At 47.0% G+C, this 21,008-nt stretch overlaps 1 protein-coding gene across 3 annotated transcripts in view; it reads right to left on the bottom strand.

Annotated features, from left to right (window-relative positions):
• The window catches only part of ATP9A (ATPase phospholipid transporting 9A (putative)), a 63,314-nt gene extending 42,649 nt beyond the window's left edge, over positions 1-20,665 (bottom strand). For all 3 annotated transcript variants that reach the window (XR_012663044.1, XM_075108984.1, XM_075108985.1), the window contains exons 1-4: positions 20,478-20,665; positions 8,789-8,933; positions 8,333-8,446; positions 4,728-4,836 (exon numbers count right to left, since the gene is read on the bottom strand). Coding sequence is in view for 2 of the 3 variants with exons in the window: in XM_075108984.1 (XP_074965085.1) it covers positions 4,728-4,836; positions 8,333-8,446; positions 8,789-8,933; positions 20,478-20,545 (436 nt within the window). In the remaining variant the exon portion in view is untranslated. The remainder of the gene's footprint in view (positions 1-4,727; positions 4,837-8,332; positions 8,447-8,788; positions 8,934-20,477) is intronic.
• Between the last annotated feature and the right edge of the window lie 343 nt (positions 20,666-21,008).

The following is a 21,008-nucleotide window of genomic DNA, read 5'->3' as shown; positions in this document are numbered from 1 at the left end:
GTAGCAAGGCTAATTCTGCTTTTCCAGCCATACTCCTGGCCTCTCGTGGATGACATCCCTGCAGTATGTACCATATGTCCTGCTAAGAAGGCGCGGGACCAGATGTTTCCTTTGACTCAGGGCTCCCATAAAGCAACTTACTTGAATTAGTTTTATTTTGATCTTGGGAATTCTGTAATTCCTTTTTCTTTCTGTGGGGAAACTACCTCCTAAACACTAGATGTTTTCTCACGCATGTTTAGAAACCAGCTAATAACACAATTGCTTCATTTCCCAATACTGCTCTGCTATTGAAGTATTTTTGTAATAACAAATTACTGGTTTTATAAATGCATCTAGAAGTGCTTCCTCTAAATACACATAGCTTTATTTAGCATTTACAGTGCTTCCAGTTTATATTTTCAGAAGCTGATCGGAATACAAGTCAGTGATTAACACAATTTTAAAAAGCAACTAGTCTTGATCTGTTTAAAAAAAAAATAAACTCTTAATATTTGATTGCTATTTGTTTCACTCTGCTGCATCCTGATTTATATTTTTTTTTAAAAGAAAAAAAAAGTAAGCACAATAAAATGCAAACAGCTTGTTTCAACTTCAGCTATGGCCTTTGGAATTATCACCAAATCTGCAGCGTGATGGATGCACCATAAAGCAGATTATTTAAAGTCCTAAATACATGAGCCAGGAGAGGTGTCTTTTTCTACCATGTGAGCACTTAAGATTTCACAATAGATCTGCAGAGCTTCACTAAAGGTACAGATCAAAACATTTAATTTGGCATTAAAGATGAAGCCAGAGGTTTATTAAAACACGTCAAATGCATCTGGGGGGAAAAAAAGGCTGTTTGGATGTGCTGCACCAAACTTCTGGCTTTTGCAGCCTTATGCTGTATAAACTGAGGAGCAGGACTCAGAGGGTTTGGGAAAATATTGTTTTTATATGGCTGGTAAATGCCAATGATCTGTATCTTAAGTAGCACCCCGCAGTAGGAGGTCTCTTCCCATTTCTTTCTGTGGAGTTTCTCTCTATTATGCAGCGTTACCCGGGGAGGGGGCTGTGAGAGAAGAAAAACAAACCAAGAATTTGCAAGCACAGTTCTAGCTTTCTATCAAGCAGAAAGTCAGCACACCGACTCCTGAACACAAGGCAGCTTTTAGGTTTATGAATAGGGGATTGAAATTTGATTATTTTTTATTACAATCCAAACAACTGTCCTTTAAATGGAGAGCTTTCTATTTAAAAAAAAAAAATGCTTTCCAGAGGTCTGCTGGTTTCACCATTTTGGATCATAAATGGATCACATCACTAGAAAGAGAAAAGAGGTTCAGGGTGGACTTTTTTGATGTTATGTAAAATAAAGGAACCCAGAAAATACGCTACTGTCTACTCTGCCTCACGCTGCCCTCCAAAAAGATTAGTCCCTAGAATTCAGCACCCATATTCAAAATAAAACACGATCCAAAGAGGATTGTCCCTTTTTCTCTACAAAGCAAGCAGCTTAGTGAATCTTCAAAAGCTTAACAAGAAAAGTGCATAAAAAAAGTTACACGTACAGGAGCAAAGCTGGAAACACACACAAAATAACCCCCCCGGGCTGGGGGAGCCAGCTGGTGGTGTGCGGGAGCTGGAGAGCTCCGGGCCGGTGGCAGGAGCCATGCCCGGCCACGAGAAACCGCACACAAAGAGGACAAGAGGGTCCTGATTCGGGAAAGCGCTTAAGTCTATGCTTATTTCTATCCCTATTCAAAACTGCACATAACCATGTGCTTCAGTCTCCCGGAGACCTGGGTAGGTGTTTACATCCGTGGGGTTGCACTGGGAGGCTACGGTTGGAGATGGGGAAAACTATCCTCTGGCCACCTTAACTGCAGCTTAGTGCAAATACTCAGGAGAAATAAACACACCTTGGAGAAAGCTACAGCGCTCCGTTAGGTCCATCATAGCCAGTCTTCAAGACAGCAGTGCTCGGTGTCGAGCCTCACCTAACCCCCCTCCCCCAAAACACTGGCTTTAGAGGTGAAACTGTTGTGAAGGTCTTAAAAAAAAAAGAAATTATATAGTAACATTTCGGAGGGCTTTTGTGCATCAGTACCCTTTTGCACTGCCCCTTTTCAGTACAGGGCTGTGCTGGTATCCTGAAGCATGAACCGTGCTATTCAGCAACAACAAAAAGAAACAGCCTGTAAGCAGCCCAAGGGAAGTCCTACCTGGAGTTTTGTCAGCTACGCTGAAAATTAGTGGTTAAGATCAGCTGTTCTCAACTTAATTTGATATTTGCTGCTTGTACTCCTGACCCGATGAAGGGCTTCCGTGAAAGCTTGCCTACCTTCCCTGACTGTACTAACAGATATAATAAAACAAAGCCAACACTGTTCTACCCCGCAGCCATGGTGGCCTCACAAGGTTCTTCCCTGCTCCTAGGTGAGTCGCAGAGGCACTTTAATCAGTGGAAAAGTAGATGTTCAGGTCTCATGAAAAGCACTGAGACTCATGAGAGACACAAAATGACTTTTCTCCCCAAACCGTGGGACAATCATAAATAATTTCCTGTGTTTTTCCTACTCTAAACTATACTGCTGGTCTCGTTCCTGTTCCTGCCCCAAATTCATGTTAAATAAAGTGGCTTAAAGTTTTTGGCTAGTGCCCAGCTGCCAATCCTCCTTGGTTTCTTTCACAAAATTAGAAAAGTTAAAGGACGGGGGGGGGGAGGGAAATCATTCATGGGAAACGTAATAGCAATATGAAAAGAACTAAAGGAGAGGTCAGGCCCCTTATAGATCATTGAATAGAATCCAGAAGGCAACTCTTTTATATCTTTAAATAGATGTAGTACACCCCTCTTGGATGAGGCTTTTGTTGGTTGCCAAGCATTTTAAGTGTTGTAGTAAGAACACGTTATTAAAAGGGGATTTAATATTCAGAAACTCAAACTCCCTAGTTCGGAGTTGCCTCATAATTCCCGGCATGTGAAACATATAGAGCCTTAAGCAATTATATTTTAAAAGCATCCTTATTCTTAAAAGCGTAAGTGTTGAAAGCAGCGTATTTTTACTACACCTTGTTCACTGCATCTTAATTCAGGGGTATAAACTTTTATAACAAAGAAACTGGAAATGAAAAAACAAACTTGCTTAAATTCAGTTCTTTCACTTTTTAAAAACAAAACCCTGGCCTCACCACCATTGCCATGGTATTAGGAGGCAGCATCTGATTTTTCAAACAAGAATGTAAATGTCTTTGTTAGGTACGGCACAGCTGTAAACAATGGCCAGAGCCAAGGATCAGACACAGCTGAGCTGCAGCCTGGCCTCACTTACAAATGAGGTCTCTGAACTCCTCACAGCTGGAGGAAGGGGCTAAAGATGATGTATAAAAAAAAATACATGAGAAGATACTGCCGATACTGAGGAACTACCTCAGTCGCTGCTAAGAGAAGCACACAGAAGATGAGATAACATATCACACAGTCTCTTTTAACAAAGGATTTGCGTGATGCAAGACCCTGTCTGGTAAAGCCTGGAAAAATCTATGAAACTTAACCGGCACTGCACGTTCAGTAAGCGATGGAACGTGTCAGCATGCCAAGCAAGCCACCTCAAGATGCACTCAAGCTCCTTCAGTCCAGAGTACTTGTACTTCAGTACGGTTTGGGGTACCTGTGCTGAAAAGGCCCCCAGTCCTAGACACTAGAACGCAGCCCACCTCCACCCCCGTCGCTGGAATCTACCTCTGCATAACCACCTTCTGACAGTTTCACAGACCTAGGCTTAGTTCTCCTAGTAAAGCACTTTTTCAAATTATCTGCCTATGATGATCCTCCTCCCTTTTTTAAGCACGCAGTTGTTGTTTCCATTAAAGAAAATGAATTGGTGGTTTATAAGAATCCTTCTTATATCTGCCTCTCCTACTGACAGGGTGAACAAGCAAAAAGCACACACCGGGGGAAGACAGATGCACTGTTACCAAAACTAGAAGAAAAGCAAACTTAAAAACAAACAAACAAACAGCATATCACATCTACTGTACCTCTATTCTTGTTTTCTTCCTACAATGCTGTTTGCTGTATTTGCCTCTCCCTGCCTTCACCCATGCAACATGACGGGACGCTTCTCCCACGTCACAGCTTTGCAAGAAGGAAAACACATTTCCCTTCTGGAAACATCCACCTCCCCAACCTAGAGCAATTCAGACCCAGTTTCATTTTATTTGGTGACTCCAATCCACCAAGAAGGGGCAATAACTGGGAAAGAAGTTTTGGCCTGCACTGGAGTTAGCAGCAAGCAGGGTTTAAAAATAACACCTCAGCTGCTTGGAAGTTCACCCCTGCCTGGTGCTGGCTGCCGTGAACTCCCAGCCCAAGGTGGGAGTAACGCACTGCCTGCCTGCTCCCCATGCCTCTAGTGCCCAGATGATGCTCTGGAGTCATCTGAAGCAATTAACACATGCATCCCCCGCGTTAGCTGTCCATCTCCCTAGGAAACCCTCGGCAAAGCCCAGCATCCTGGCCAGAAGCCATCCCCGAGAAGCCACGCGGACCCCCGAGGCCCCCGCAGCGGCAGGAGCGGCGGCTTGGCCACGAAGCCACGTGCCTGCAAGCCCGTAACCCCCCTCCCCATTCCTTGAACTCTGCTTCTCTGACTGTCAGCGGCGTTTGATTGAGTTGCAACCCCCGGCGCTGCCGCAGCGGCGGCAGGATGCAGCGGGCGCGCTGGAGCCGCCGAGCCGACCTCTGGCTGTGAGCTTGCTGTAGATCTGCGAGTTCACTTCCTTGTCGCGCATGTAACATCTGATCTCCTCCGTGGCCTCTCGGATGACGGTAACAGCAAGCACAAATCCCTAAAAGAAGCATGAGAGGGGGTGGAAACAGAATGGATGAAAAGGTCAGGAAAAAAAATCACATCTGCCTCTAATAAGAGCAATATTTATCACTACCAATGCCAACAATCTGCATTTCCTTATTCTATTTTCTCTCACTAAATCATTATAGGGATATTATGTGTTGCTGTCCAGAACTCCCAATAACAAACCAACAACAGACTCGTCGCTTAAAAAATTATGCTTGTGTTTCTTAGCTTTACCACGATGCTCTGCCGTCACCTCCCAAGCAAATCTTTGTGAAGTTTATCTGAAGAGTGTAAATGACACATTTCGTCTCACTTTACAGGTGAGTAACCAAGACTGAGAGGGGCTGCACGTAAGTCCAATGTAAGCCAGATCCCTCAAACCTCAGCACTCCCTCCGTCACAGAGCCGAAGTTAGCTCTACTAGTCTGGGAGATTTCTTTATATAGAAATCTATAAAACCCCTTTTTTATATATACAGATATATATACTTACATAGGGCGTGTGTATTCATACGTGTGTATACACACACTCAACCTACCCAAATAAGCACTTCAAACTTATTAATGTGAACTACTCATAGTATAATTACATGTTTGTCTGATTAGGGTTTCTGTCCTACTTTTCTGTGGATATGAGCAGTCATTTCCTCATGACAAGAGGAAATGAAAATGCCCACATCACATCCTTCACTATACAAAAAATAACTAAATCAATACAGAACAATTCTTTACGGGGCTAGTACCACAAAGTCACTTTTTCATAAGGCAGTATTCAGCTCAGACTCACGAAACAGCTAAAATAGTCCTCGTCTGTTACAGAAGAAAAAGGAACATTTTACAACCTGTGTTCTTGAAAACTGCAACCATGTGCTGATTACCTCTGTCAGTAAGAAACTTCTTAATTTTCAGAAGGGGGCAGGGTGATGTTAGAAACTGAGGGTTGCGTGAAAAACTCATGAAAACGTCTGTAAATACACACCCACCCTAACAGGAGCTTTTGCCAGTGGGCTGCAACTTCCAACTTTAAGTAACTCCGTTTTTGGAAAGAACGGCTGTGCACACACCTCCAAATCCTGCGTGTCCGAGTTGTGAAGCTGGGCACGAAGAGCTCGTGAACCCAAACTCCTCAGCCCCCTCAGGAAAGCCCCGCTCTGGAGCGCTGCTAACACTGCCCAACACAGAGACAATTCAAATTCTTACCTTTTTTAAAAAAAAAAACCAAAACCAAATTAAAAAGATGGAGAATGACCTGAGAGCTACTAAGACTGAAGGAGAGCAGTTTCTTTAATTATTAAAATACTGACGTACTCTTCACCTGCCGGCTCTCACAACCCTATAAATAGTCCCTAATTCTGGTACATACATATGTGCCTAACTGCATGATCTAGACTAATCAATACCAGTCTTGAAATGCAACGCAGTAGGCTTCTGCAGTATTCAGAAATGCAGACCCATGAAAAGACCCAAGGATGGCCATTTACTTTTTCAAAAAATGCCTGTATTGAAGCCTGCATTTACAAACACTGGAAGTATGTTGGCATTAATACAGTATTTTCAGCGAAGCGTTTCACCCCACAGTGTTCAGGACCACGACCGTCTGTTTTGCACCACCATGGAAGTCCTCTCTGTCCCATAACCAACAAATCATGAGAAGAATGAACATTTCTCTTCCACTTACAAGTTGTGTTTGTGCATTTAGCCAGAAATTCCTATCTCCTTCCCAAAATAAAATAAAAAAGCAGTTACTTTCAACTTATGTTTCAGCTGTTTGAAGAGTCTTCAAATAATTGCCCCAAAATATTCCCACATGTGCCGACTCACTGTGTCATCTCATATGTAATTCCATCCCCAACGCTCATATTATGAACAAAGACCTTTCTTATCCTGCTTTCTGGCAGCTCATATGCCCGATTCTAATTGCTCACCTGACACAGACAGGTCACAACCGCCCATACAAAACCCAGAAAGAGATCCTCTGTGTGCACGTCTGCTTTATTTATACGACAGGATCTTATGAAACTAGCTCTAGATTCATACAGCCAATGCAACGCAGCACACGCTCAAGAGAGAATTTAGTGAGATCCACACTTTAATACAAACAGAATTTTAGCAGCGATGTCCCAAAGCTGCTCCTTCACTTTTTTCTGGCTTTTACTGGGGATTTCAATGTACCAAAAGTCTAAAAGGCACGAAAAATTTCCTTTGCCCCTCCTCAGCTCCCTCAATAGAGCCACGAATTTTTACCGCCACCATTTCTCAACTCAATGCACAAGTAGTGTCTTAGAAAGCGCCCTGTGCTTTTTATATCAATTTTCAGATGGTTTCGTGTCATTTCTTTAAAGTAAAAAGGATGTCTGTCCTTGGAGATTCTCAAAACTCAGGTGGATGAATTAAACCAACCCAAGTTTAAAGACAGCCGTGCTTTGATCAGACAGTTGGACCAGACATCCCTCTGAACCAAAATTATTCTGCCATACAATGAGCTGAAGCGCAGCAGAGGAGTTATTCACACAGAAAGAGAAATAATAGTTTTACTGAGATAAAAGAAAAAATATATAGGTTCCTATATTTAAGCATTTAGGCAGTTGTAACTGGCTCGTGCAGTGAATTTTAGAGATTTAAGAAGCTCATTCTATGCAGCTATTCGTCCTTCTGTCCTTTGACAGCACTGGAGCTTCTGCTTCAAAACTGATTATTATCGATTTCCTTTGATCGCAGGTGAAACACACAGCTACCAAAAGAAAAGGGCAAATAGTTTACAGGAAGGAAAGAGTATCTGCTCCTTGAGCAAGTGTGAATATGGCTCTATATATTTCTCTTTATATGTGGGAGGTTTGCGGAGGGACGTTTCTCACGTTTTTTCAGTCGTTTTTTACAATGTGGTTAAACTATGAAGCAGCCTGGTGACCTACCCCAAGGCCGCAGATCAAACTGCTTGGCAGGGGAGCGTAACTTGCCATCGTTGTGCATGTGGCCGCTCATTAAGGTCACCTGTGAAAGGTGCGCGTTGGTCCTGCGCTGCAGTCGCAGGGCTGCTCTGGGCTCCTGCAAGCGCTGGCCCTTGCGTGATCACCCCGGGAGGGCACAACACGCCACGCAGACCCTCCACGAGCACGTGCTACGATCAGATCCGGCTGTGCACCGCACACGCTGCCAGGGAATTATAGCTGCTCTGGTCTCCGACTGTTTTCTCACATTATTCACGAAGCCCCGCTGCCCTTGCAGTCACCATGGCCAGTGGCGAGAGCTCGGTGCCCGCTACGATGACCAAGTCGGGGGCAGAGCCCTCTTGCACCCCCGTCAAACTTCTACAAAATAAAGCCTTAGGCCAGAACAGGCATCTACTCTATAACATGTACAGAGCAGGCCTGAAAAGCAAGCTAAGAAAATGATTTAAGGTGCAAACTTACATCCTAGAGAAACAGCGGCAGAAGGCATTTTGTCAAACACTGAAACTTTCTTGAATAAAAAAAGTCTTAAATGACCTACCAGGGGAACCCAGTACGTGTAAAGCGCGCCAAGCCTCATTTCAACAACAAATTGAGAGCAGGCCAAAAGCAAGAAATAAAGGTTGAAGAAGTATTTGAACTGGTTAAACAGCACCTAAAAAAAAAAAAAAAAAAAAGAATAAAAGAGAAAAAGGATGACGGAGGAGATTAACAGAGGTCAGAAGTTACGCATATCGAACTAACCACCAGGAACATTTCTGCATGCTCCTCTAGGGTCTAACTAGGGCCGTTTTAAAGTAGCCCTGGACACTCAGGGCAGATCCCTGCCTGGTTTGCTGCCGCCCTAAGGCAGCCTTTGCAGGAGGCCCACGAAACACAACCCAAGTGTTAATTATTTACCTCCAGCTCCAGGTTCTACACCTGTCTACTGTAAAACCACTGAAATTGGGGAAAGCATTGGGATGGGATAATGAAAAGTGACTTTCTTCACACTTACCCCAGGAAGAAATGTAAAAAAGTTGTATTTCTGATTGTTGATCACATTGCGAGGGTATCTCTGGTCTCTCTTCTCTGGATGGCCAAGCCAAACGGTACGAGGCCTTGGGTCTCTCCTCCCACAGCATCTTAAGCACTCACAACACCTATAGAAGGAATGTTAATTAATTAACAGGTTAATATTTTTAACACGTTTCTATGACTCACACGTGCACCCCAGACCTTCTCCGCCAGCCAGGCGGAACGGCTGAGCATCACTTCTTCACCTGTCACTCACCACCTCTCAGCTGTCAATTATCCACTGTATTTGTTTTACGAGCATCTTAAAACCCAGAGCTTGACTTCCTACCAAATACAGACGCTCCACCTGCTACAGCCGCGGCAGACCTGCCTCGCGGCCCGCCAAGCTCCGAGCAAACACCTCGTACGGCGTTGGAGCTGTTACTAAAACAACGCGACCACGTGTGCAAAGACGGGCAGGCCGGCGGCAGCGCTAGGAACGTGCCTGCAGCAACGAGGGGTGGGGAGGCTCCTTGCTTTGCTTTCAGGAAACCGATGCATGGAGAAGCGCGGACCGCTCTTGTCACTACGCTGAGTCAGCGCCGGCTGCTGGGAGAGCTTCCACCTCCTGCGGGTGGAAGGGCTCCAGGAAGCGAGGAGGCGTAGGGTACAGGCAGAAAGGTCCCCGTGCACTGCTCCTGGATTGCAGGTTTTACACCAGAAAGCTCCCTTGAAAAAAAAAAATGCTAACAGGTGCTTTATATTTCTTCTGATTCCTTGTTGGTCTATGGAAACTCCCTCAAACAAAAGGAGGCTTTCCGATTTACAAATTGAACTTAAACAGGAATGTATGTGAAGTGACCTCCTATGTCCTAAAGAAAAGAAGAGGTGGAGACAGGCAGAGATTCTCCTCCTTCCCTGCAACCCCTGCTTCATGGAAATTGATACTTTTTTAACAGAAGGGTTTAATATTTGCATATTTGAATCTTTGCACTTTAAAACAGTCTTTCCACAAAATAATAATCTATAATCCTCTTAAAATGAAACCTTAAAAGGAATCTGAAAATAGATACTAAATGATTACCAATTTTATTTTTACACAGTATTATAGTAAGTCGCTCTGTTTACTTTAATGGCCAATTGTATATGAGCTACTGATGAATAACACACATTCTTATCGACTGAGAACACGCTCTGTAGATCCAGCGATAGTCTGTTTGTCACTGTTGCTGTAGGAATTTGTATTTTCAGCTCTTCAGGTGACAGTCCCAAGGCGGCGCCACCGCGGAGGCTGCGAGTTTGGGCAGCCCAGACCTGGACCCAGCACCACAAAGCCCAGCTGCCAGAGAAGCAGCTGCAGGCATTGAAGTCCATTTTTTTCAATCAGACTAGTCCTGTATCTAACCTCTGATTTAATTTTTTTCCTGCATTTTTGTCTACTTTGTCAGCAGTATCTGTTCTTGTTCCATTAACTGTCATGATTCAATTTTCAGGAATCACGGAATCACGGAATCACAGAATCACAGAATCACAGAATCACAGAATCACAGAATCACAGAATCACAGAATCACAGAATCACAGAATCACAGAATCACAGAATCACAGAATCACAGAATCACAGAATCACAGAATCACAGAATCACAGAATCACAGAATCACAGAATCACAGAATCACAGGTGGGGAGGGACCTCAGGGATCATCTAGTCCAGCCTCTCTAGGAAGAGCGCAGTCTAGACAAGATGGCCCAGCACCCTGTCCAGAATCATAGACCCCAGCACAACAATTACTTTTTATACCTTGCAATGCCAGTTTTTAAAAAAAAAAATTGTTCAAAATAAATAAAATATGAACATGTTGGCGTGATGATTTTTTTTTACTTTTTCAGATCAGGCTTATATTATATTTCAGCTCAGGCACAGGTCTTATGAGGAGCGGCTGAGGGAGCTGGGGGGGTTTAGCCTGGAGAAGAGGGGGCTGAGGGGAGCCCTTCTCGCTCTCTGCAGCTGCCTGAGAGGGGCTGGAGTGAGGGGGGGGCTGGTCTCTGCTCCCAAGTCACCAGTGACAGGACGAGAGGGAACGGCCTCAAGCTGCGTCAGGGGAGGTTTAGGTTGGAGATGAGGGAAAATGTCTTCCCTGCAAGAGTGGTCAGGCCCTGGCACAGGCTGCCCAGAGAGGTGGGGGAGTCACCGTCCCTGGGGGGTTTGAAACACCATGTAGACGTGGCACTTCAGGGCATGGTTTAGGAGACATGGTAGCGTTGGGTTGGCGGTTGGACTTGACGATCCTGGAGACCTTTTCCAACCTTAATGATTCTATGGTTTATTTAACATCATTTCTGGCCTTTGCCAAATGTTACATGGGAATTCAGGAAAGCCACATCAACTTCACTAAAACCGATGCAGCTCCTAAAGGATTCCCTCTTCTCTCCAGAGGAGGGATTTAAAACCCAGACTATGCGATGGCCGCCTCAGCAGCCACAGGCCGGCACGCACCCGGCCTCTCCCCGCTGCTCTCGGGGAGCTCTGGAATCACCAGCGTCAATAAATAAATCCCAGCGATGGCACATGGGGCCTATACTTGAAACGATCCACATTAAAATCTCCTCTGGCACGCAGCTGGCTGTCATACACAACAAAAGCTTATTCCCTGCTTTGGAAACCATCACGCTGCCTACACCCTTCAAGCTAGATGCTGCTTTTCTAAACTAAGAGACACCGGGATGAGGTGACAGAAAACACTTATTCTCTAGAAAAACATGGAGTATTAACGGGTGATTTGTTAAGCAACGGTAACATCGGAGAACTGTGACTTTCTTCCCGCAGGCCGTGGCCCCAGCCTGCCCACGGGGCCTCACGGGGCCTCCGACCCAGCCGCTGCGGCCACCGCAAACTCGGCTCTCGCCCGGACTGCAGGGAACGAAACCCGGCACCGCTCCATGCGACGAACCCCGGCTCGAGGCAGTGAATCGAACGGAGCGTCGGTCGCTTCGTGGGAGATGCAAGGCCTTATCAGCAATCCCTCTTGTACCTTGAGGAAGCCTCTTCGTTCAAAATTGCCTCCCAAACCCCAAAAGGGTTATTTTCCTGTTGTCACTGCTTCTAACTGAAAGCCTTTCTCTTCCCAATCCCTCTCATTCCTTTAAAACCCACCCTATTGAATTTCACTGACGTTTGGGATAGCCAGTATCAGCCAATTGATAACCAAAAAGCTTCAGAGCTCTTGCAAACATCTTTCCAGAAACCACCGCTAAGCTCTGTTCTTGAACGACGGCATTCTGCCACAAAACTTTAGTTAAATACACGCTTAACTGAAAAAAATAACTGCTTAAAGACGTACACAAAGCACGCAGCTCTTGAAGTCACTGTCTTGCAGAAGATACATGCAGCATGATGAACAGAGTTTACAACTCACCACACGGAAGGTGGTTGTAGGAACAAAGATACCATTTCTTATGTTTTATGCCTTGCTGGATACAAGTAAACAGAAAGAAGTGTTATCAGTTAAGTCGGTTCCTTCAGTAGATAAGGGGAATAAAACACAACTTCGCTTCCAGAAGTAACAAAAAGGTGTCACCAAGTGATTCAGTGCTCATGAGCAGGCATAGACGTTAACTTCACAAGGCTGCCTTGCAAGATAATTTCTCACAAGCTCTTAAAACCAGACAAAAAGATTTTTGCATAATCAAATTACTCTGACATTATTATATGCCACGAAGAGTGGCAGGTGAGCCCTGAGAAGGAGGATTTTCTCTAGTCTGTGCTCAAGAGCAATCCAAGCTGTAAGCATGCAGGTGCCACCCAAACACAGGAGAGGTTTTCTCGCTCAGAGCAGCTTTCAGACCGAAATGCTGACAAGATAGCAGAGCACTACACCGCACCCACGCAGCGGTGCAGAAGGAACGCAGAATCACAAGCTTTCAGTGGTGCCAAATAGTCTGTTACCAGCTCCATGCAAGTGAAACGCTCCATCCCAAAACCAGAGTACCTATAAGGTCCCCCAATTTCAACAACCACCCCACTGCTTTCACCTACACGCATTTATCACTGGCCATGGAGAGGTCACCTTTACCGAAGCCTCTGCAGTTGTCAGCTCTGACTTGCAAACTGTTCATTTGCTGAAGAGGAGAAAATTAGGAGAATGCAGGAAAACCTGACAGAAATAAAGAGCGTGGGTAACACAAACATTTCGAAATCCTGATAGCAACAAACAGCTAGGTCAAATTACTAGAATAAAATAACTGGAGATGCTTTACTCTTCAAGCACATACAAGAGGCATCAGACTTCCTACAGTCTTGCAGCACCTTTAGACAGGGACATTGCCTGTCATTCTGCATTGGTAGAATTTCTAAGACAATGGACTTCCATCTTTGACTATTCCCTAGGTAGTACCATAAAACCATCAGCAACATAAGTACTCTAAATATAACCCACTTGTAGTAACCCCTTCAGTTGCCCCTGAAACTATCAGGTTTTGTCAAATCTACAAACTTTTTTTTTCTTGTTAAGAAAAACTAACTAGGAGATCCTTGTTCCCCACACGGTTGTGTAAAATACCCACACCTGAAAGGCAGTTACCAGCATCAAGCAAACAGTAAAGTTGGTGTTAAACACGCAAATTCATCAACTCTACTTCAGAAAATATCTTATTAGCTTGATACCTTTTAATTGCAGTTTTCTTTTGTGTTTGCAGATGAAGATGCAAGACAAATCATCACTTGTATCCCGAATATATTTTAATGAAAAACAGTGAAAATGGAGGTACTTGGATCACAACAGAAAATAGATATGCTGCGGGGGGAAGTGGTTTTCCTTCTTCCACGATGGAGAAACCCGCACAAGATTAGCCTTCATTTCACGTTTTAATGACTGTGAATTCAGAATGACCTCTCGGATAAGGCTCCAAATAAGAGGCTTTGCCCAAGGGAGCAAACCTGGTGTCCACACACCCTGTTTCATCACAACATGCTTCCCAGTCACAGAGAGAGTCAGTCAGTCCTTGTAATCAGACATCTGAAACCAGTTACCTCTGTTTATTTTTCAGGTTGGGCCTCTTCTAGGGATTGTACTCAACAGCAAAAATACCTACGCACCTATATCATAATGTTTACAATAGGATAAGGCTCAGAGACGGTACTACTATAATTTAACATGTTTTTTACTTGTGCTGGGAATTGTTTTTACAAAGTAAAATTCACCAACACGCTCCAAAGAACTTTCCAAATATCTGGGCAGATCTACAAACCAATATCTTAATCTCCAAAGCAGACACCCAGACATTTTAATAAGTTTAACGGCTTATCAGCATTTTTGCTTCATGAATGTATAAGAAAATGGCAAATGAACCCCACAAACGAATCACAATGTTTTACCTTAGGAGGATTGTGCTCTGCCCAACTGTTTATATACAATTATATTGACTTTAGTCTTTTCCAAATTACTATGAATTCACTAGTCCGTGAATACTAACACCTCCACTGCAAAATGGCTTATATTTGCATGGTTCTCAACGAGGCAGCAGCCCCCGACACTGACAGCACCTTCAAAGGTGGGGAAGTAGAGGGCAATTGCACAAAAGCAAAATTACCCAAAATTTAGCACACATTCTGCAATCAAAACCATGACCTCTCCTGGCTTTCCTACCACAATGATACTTGTTGTAAGAATTTTAATTTACAAATGCTGTGTTACTAGAAGATTTGAGAATCAATCTAAAAATAATGCAGTTCCAAGAATAAGCAAGAAAGAGCATGGGAGAATCTGCTGTGCAAAAATAACAGTTTTGTGAAATTCCCGCCCGGCTAGAGTCACAGTTTTCGCAACCCCCTGAATTACAGGGAAAGCAAACTGAAAAGCTAATTAGACAAACAAAAGAAAAACTTCCTGCCCAGCGAGTTTTTGAAGGTGATTATCGGTAGTATCAACACGCAAGTAAAGAACATCCAGCATTTCTGCTGAGAAGTCTCCTGCATTGCCTTTTAGCACCAGCTTTCTGTGCAACGTGAAGGAGTTTGTTAAAAAAATAAAAGTCCAACCAATGAACACAATACTACAACCAGCAGTAACAGCCGCAGGTTGCGACACTTTAACTGGGGCGGTTTATCAGCACTCAGGAATCCCATTACGTCGCCGTCTCGCCGCCGCCTCCAGAGCGCACGGTGCTGAGCACAGAACTCACGCTGGAAATCCTGAAAAATCAGCAAATGCTGATCTTTATCCCATATACATTCAAAGATCCCCAAAGAGTTTTTGTTATGAAGACATCTAGTCAACCCCAGTGCTGGCATTTAACTCTTACCCATCCTGCGCCCTTATTCTCTCCCCTTGCCCCACAAACCACCTGGCAGCCGCTGTGCTTCGCCAGGCGGGCACAGAGCAGAAGCCCACAACCCAAATCCCGGGCGAGCATGAAACTAAGTGGCGACGGTTATCTCTGCGCGCTAATTGCGCAAGTGCCAGCCCACGTCTTGGTGAAATAAGCTAGAAAAGGAGCTTTTGGTAAGAACACGGACATTTCTCAAGCCCAGAACCATGTGCTCATTCTTACAGGCAGATGTTTATCACCTCCCCAAAGATATTCCATTGCCATAATTTTTATTTGTTTAAACTTTTCAATGATGTCTTAAACTTCATTAAGTAAGAACACATTACTAAGCTCATTAGTTCTGCTTTAAAATCCTCTATAGGACTTCTGCGATTGTTACGAAGCGCTTTACACCAACAGGAGCTGGCTGCGATGGCAGATTGTGTTTTAATAGTGCAATGGCAGGTTTCACGAAGCCACCCAGGGCCACGTGCAGACAGGCCAGTTTCACTCCCTGAACCTTTTCTGTCTTACGTGTGCCGATGTTGCAACGCGAGTGAACACCAGTTTCCACAGCCGCTTTTATCACTGCGCCAGGTTGCGTTGGCACAAGACGTGGTACGACCCCGGCGAGAGCCCGGCGCTCGCCAGCGCTGCACAGCTGCTGCGCGCTCGCAGGAGCCACAGCAAAAGCCCCCAAAGCCACCAAGGGCCCGTACTGCGGGGACAGACGGCCACGCTTAGGGCGCAAAGTCCCGGGCCGTGCCGCTAAATGTCCGACTCGGGATGCCCGCATGCTGGGGTGGCGGAGCACAACTCACACTGGGAGCCAAAGGGAAAGACGACGCAGGAAGGTGCGTGGTGAACCTGACGAGGAACACTTCAGACAGTCTCCTTTCCCTTCCTTCTCCTCCAGAAACTGAATAACCTTCACCTCGAAGAAAGCACTCTGACAAATCCATTCAGTTGGGCACCAGCAACGAAGTACTCTGAGCACGTACCAAGTACACAAACACGTTTTCAGATTACCCTGGTGTTCATTAAAGTCCTTCTGACTGAAGATATCAGCTTCTCCCAGTTAACTCGCTTGTTCCTCCCTGAAAGAGTTTTACAGGCATTGTGGTTCTGTGATCTACTGTTTCTCTGGGTGCCATCCCCGTTTTCAGGTGTGAAGCTTAAAGACCTGGATGATGAGGGAAGGGGCTGCTCAGGCTATCACATCGCTCCAGAGCTTTCCGCTCAGGGCAAGGTCAGCGTCGCTGTTTCTGGCAGGAGAGAACTATTGGCATTATTAGGAAAAATAAAATACTTTCCGTCAGGAAATCAGCAGACTATGTCCTTGAAAGGGAAAGACAGATTCTCTAGAAAAACAGCGGAAAGTTTACATTGCTGCTTAGAGATGCTGATAAAATTAGCATGCCTCTTTCCAGGAATGGAGTCGCAAAGTCACAGAAGCGTGAACAGTTTCCTATCAAAGTTTAGGAATACATATTCCTAAACATTTCTCCTTCTCCATTTTGCAACTGAAGCATTGAAGAACAGTATTGCAGTAGCCCCTGAAGTATATTAAACTAGCAAGTCACTGTACATCACAACCTTTGAAAATCATCTTACAGAAAGAACATGAAAAATATATGAAGACAGCTTATACAGCATCGTGTTATTAATATTTTAAATCATAACTTGGCAAAAATCATCATAAAAACCACACTCTCAAATCCCCAAATAAAATCAAAACCACTCAAAAGCATCTCTTTTAATGTGATCTGTACCTGAAATTTTGAGTCCTGCAAGTGATTCGGCCCTTAACCTACACAGGGATCTAAACGAAGGTGTTGACAAGCAGATCTGCCGCGTGCTTCACTGGGGACGATATTTTGTTTACAAAAATGTATTCTTAGGGATGATGTAAGAAGCAGTAATATGACAGACTGACTGTCAGATGCCAGATCAACAGCCGTTACCAAGAAGCAGGTTTTATTTATGAATGCAGCGTTTGATGGAGAAGTATTTGAGAGCACAAATAAAAAACCCTTTCGTAAGCATTTTTCATGTAAAACAAATCTAATGGAAAAAAAGCATCACATTTCTCTAATGCTAGGGTAGTATTTGTCAAATTAGCGCTCAAGTTCATCAACGTATTTCATCATTTCCACAGCAAGCACATTTCTCAGATAATGTGTCTATGTTTCTCACAGGCCTCGGCACATTTAATGTACAAACCAACATTCCACATTTCATTATTTTAAAAGCATATGAAGAATTTTCCATTGATAAAACAAAAAACCTAAAACAAAAAGAAACAAAAAAAAAGAAAAACAAAGCCATGCACAACCATCTGGCCTTTTTATGCACCCACATGACTCAAATATTCCCGTTTCAGCCTGTGTGCCGGCGCAGCCAGGGTGGCCGTGGAAAGGGCAGGAGCTGCCATGCCTGCAGCCCACCCCTGCCCACCCGCCGAGCGCCGCAGAACAGCTCGTCTGGGGGAAACCAGCCCTGCACACGCCGAGGCACACCCACACGCAGGCAGACGCAGGGCAGGAGCTCCCATCTCTTCCCTCTGTTGACTTTGAAATGGAATTTGCCGTTTTAAATGGAGCCAAAGAGTACACACACACCCATACAGGCATGAAATGTTACTGTAAAGCTCCTCCTCCCCGTCTCGTTCCCCATTCTTCCCCCCACGTTTCTGGATCAAGGCCTTTCCACATTGCAGAGGCAGCATGAGCACAGCAGTTTGCCGGTTTCAAAAAAATGCCCTGCAGGCCCGTGGACTGAGACCATAAGCTATTTAGGGAAAATCATGTGTCATGCACTGAACGGAGCATCTGGGGTCCTTCAGGAACTTGCAGCTCCCTTCCCGGCCGAGCTTAGCCCCTGGGCAGCTCAGATTCACCATCCCACCAACCGTCCCGCTGCAGCTAATGCCACCCTTCCCTCCTAACTGGCACATATCTCAGTGGTCTTCAGAGTGCTGCAAAGCATTTGGCAGAATATGGCTGAAGTCAAGGCATACGGCTGCAGAATTTAGAGCTTAGCCTTTGACTGCAGCCAGGAAGATCCGCATTAAAGTTACACTCACGAACAGATAACCACTTCTCCTGCTGGTTTATTAAGCACATGGTTTCTCTTCAACACAGATCCCAGCTGTTTGTACCATCATTCATCTCCGCAAGGCAACTGTGCGAGTTCCTTCCTGGCTTCTCTTCAAAGTACGCTAGAGGCTGAGGCTGTAACGAAAGCCTTGCTCGGATGACACCTGCCCTTCGCTGCCCACACGAGTACTAGGCGTTTCTTACTTTTTCGTTAACGTACGTGAAGATTTCTATTAAGTCATTCAGTACAGGGACAGAAATCTGTTCCCCACTCCAGAAGACCACACTGACAAGAATCTCTGCCCGAGAACTTGCCCCTACTGGTGGGGGGAAACTCCCACAGCAGAAATTGTAGTGGGGGCTATGCTAAGGTGAGGCCTTTCAAGACTTGCTTATCCCTGGGTTTTCATATGTATCCAGGAAGATGACTTGGAAGTGCTTTTCTTTGGCTTTTTCTCAGAGAACAGAAGAAAGAAGGTCTTGATGGTGGCTGAGGATTCCCAGGACCCATCCTGGATGCAACACCAGCGACCCTCCCCAACTCGCTGGCTGATTTCTCCTTTGGTTTATAGCACCGTTTTGGATGTGCTTTGTTATCCACACCATCATCCGATCAAATTCCTAACACATCACAGGCTACTTCTCAGGAAAACAAGAGTTCCCAATACATGATAAGTCCCGTCTCCAGAGTTACTGCGCCAAACAGAAACCCCAAAGCCACATTATCCAGCCTGCTATTGAGAAAAATCCCGAGCAGTCTTCCTTCACAACTTCTTGCTACCAAAATTTCTTGCTACCACAGGAAACATCATCTCTGGGACTGCTAATCAGGCAGAGCCCACAACCGACGAACTGCAGCTTAGGTTAGATGAGGGCAATTTCTACTAGACGCTCCTAACCTCGCTGTAATACCCACGAGGGGCTTGGCGGAGACTAGGGAGCTTTAGGAACAGAAATGGTTCAGGAATCTGTGAGAAATTTCTCAGGCCTCCACCTCTGCCTGATCCCTCTCAATCGCGTCACCGAATTTAATGCCTGGGTGGCTGCACCTCGTGGAACTTGCCCGGCGATACATGTTGCACAGGCGCTGGGGAATTACTTGCTGCATCACACAGGCCTCCCAGCTCGGTGTCACCGACGCCGATGCTGCTACATCAGTGATTAGAAACAATGTTGATGACAAGGAGAAATTTTAATGATGAGTAGACTATGTCGAACAATTGTAGTTAATCTGAACCAAAACTATGAACCAAAACCATAACAAACAAGGGGAAAAGCGTCAATTTCTCCTTGTGCTAACAGTCAGGATTTCCTTTGATATTTTGGTTTATTTTGCTAATATCACTCACCCGTTTTAGAAAACAATTATCCAGGGACAAAAGAAGCACTGCAATAACTGACAGCCAGGTAACTTGGACACGCTGTACACCCCGCTGCGTGCAAACCAACCCGCCCAGGGAGCGGTGCAATTTCCTACCAAAACAGCGGCAAATGATCGTTTTTTCTTATTTAGCTTCCTGCATGGGAATACCAGGATAAATAGATGCACCCATCTGCTTTAGGAACGCACCCCACACTCGGGATACGGCAGCACCCCGCACTGAGGTGCCGCATCGCTTCGGCTGACGGAGCCAGGCAGAGCCTTGTGCACCGAGCCCGAGCCCTCCGCCCCGCGCCGGCCACCGGCACCGCCGGGCCAGCGCCACCCCCCAGCAGAGGCCGAGCGCCCGCCCGAGCACCAGCCTTGCAACGCTCCGGCCCGGCGGCGGGGCTGCTGCGGGCAGCGGGGACGGACGGACAGACAGACAGCCGGGGACGGACGGACAGCCAGCCAGACGGACGGCCACCCCTCCGGGCCGGGCTCGGCGTGCCCCCGCCGCGCTCGCTGCCGCCCAGGCGCGGCTTTGTCCGCAAGGCCCGCACGGAGCGGGCGATGCGGGGAAGGGCCGGCCGGGCCGATCCCTCCCCACGCAAGGGGCTGGCGGCCGGCCCCGCTCCCCCCAGCCCCGCTCCGGCCCGATCCTGCCCCCCGCCCGGGCGTGCCACGGCAATGGCGTCAGGAGCAACCTGTCAGCGCCTGCCTCCTGCCTCCCCCCTTCCTCCTCCTCCTCCTCCTCCTCCTCCCGGGCTCGGCCCGCGGCCGCGCAGGGCGATGCGGCTCCCGCCCGCCCCGGGCATCCCGCAGAGCCCCGAGGGGGGACCCCGGGGGTCTCCCGCAAGAGGGGCGGCGGCCGGGCGAGGAGCGGGGCCCGGGGTCGGCGGGGGCTGCGGTCCCGCGGAGCGGCTCACCCGCTGCGGTGCTTGCTGTCCATCCGCTTCTTCTGCCGGACCGGCTGCAGCGGGATGTTGTCGGTCATGGCCGCGGCTGCCGGGGCGGAGCGGGGCGGGATGGGCTTCCCGGCAGCTCCTGGGCTCGGCTCGGCTAGGCTGGGCTCAGCTGGGCTCGGCCCGGCCCGCCGCCGTCTGGCGGCGCCGCCGAGGGGGCCGGGCTCGGGGCCGCCGGGCTCGCAGCACGCAGGTGCCGCGCCCGCTCCGCCCCCCCGGCCCGCTCCGCGTCCCGCCCCGGCCCCCCCGCGCCCCCCGGCACCTGCTCTGCTCCCCGCCCGCACCTGCTCTGCCCCGCAGCCCCGCAGCCTGCCCCAGCCCCCCGCCCGCACCTGCTCTGCCCCCCAGCTCCCCGCAGCCGGGGCCAGCCCTCCGCCCGCACCTGCTCTGCCCCGCAGCCCCGCAGCCTGCCCCAGCCCTCCGCCCGCACCTGCTCTGCCCCGCAGCCCCGCAGCCTGCCCCAGCCCCCCGCCCGCACCTGCTCTGCCCCCCAGC

This window comes from Phalacrocorax aristotelis, chromosome 13 (genome assembly GCF_949628215.1).
Source record: "Phalacrocorax aristotelis chromosome 13, bGulAri2.1, whole genome shotgun sequence".
Classification (NCBI taxonomy): domain Eukaryota; kingdom Metazoa; phylum Chordata; class Aves; order Suliformes; family Phalacrocoracidae; genus Phalacrocorax; species Phalacrocorax aristotelis.
This window is presented reverse-complemented; position numbering and strand designations above follow the sequence as displayed.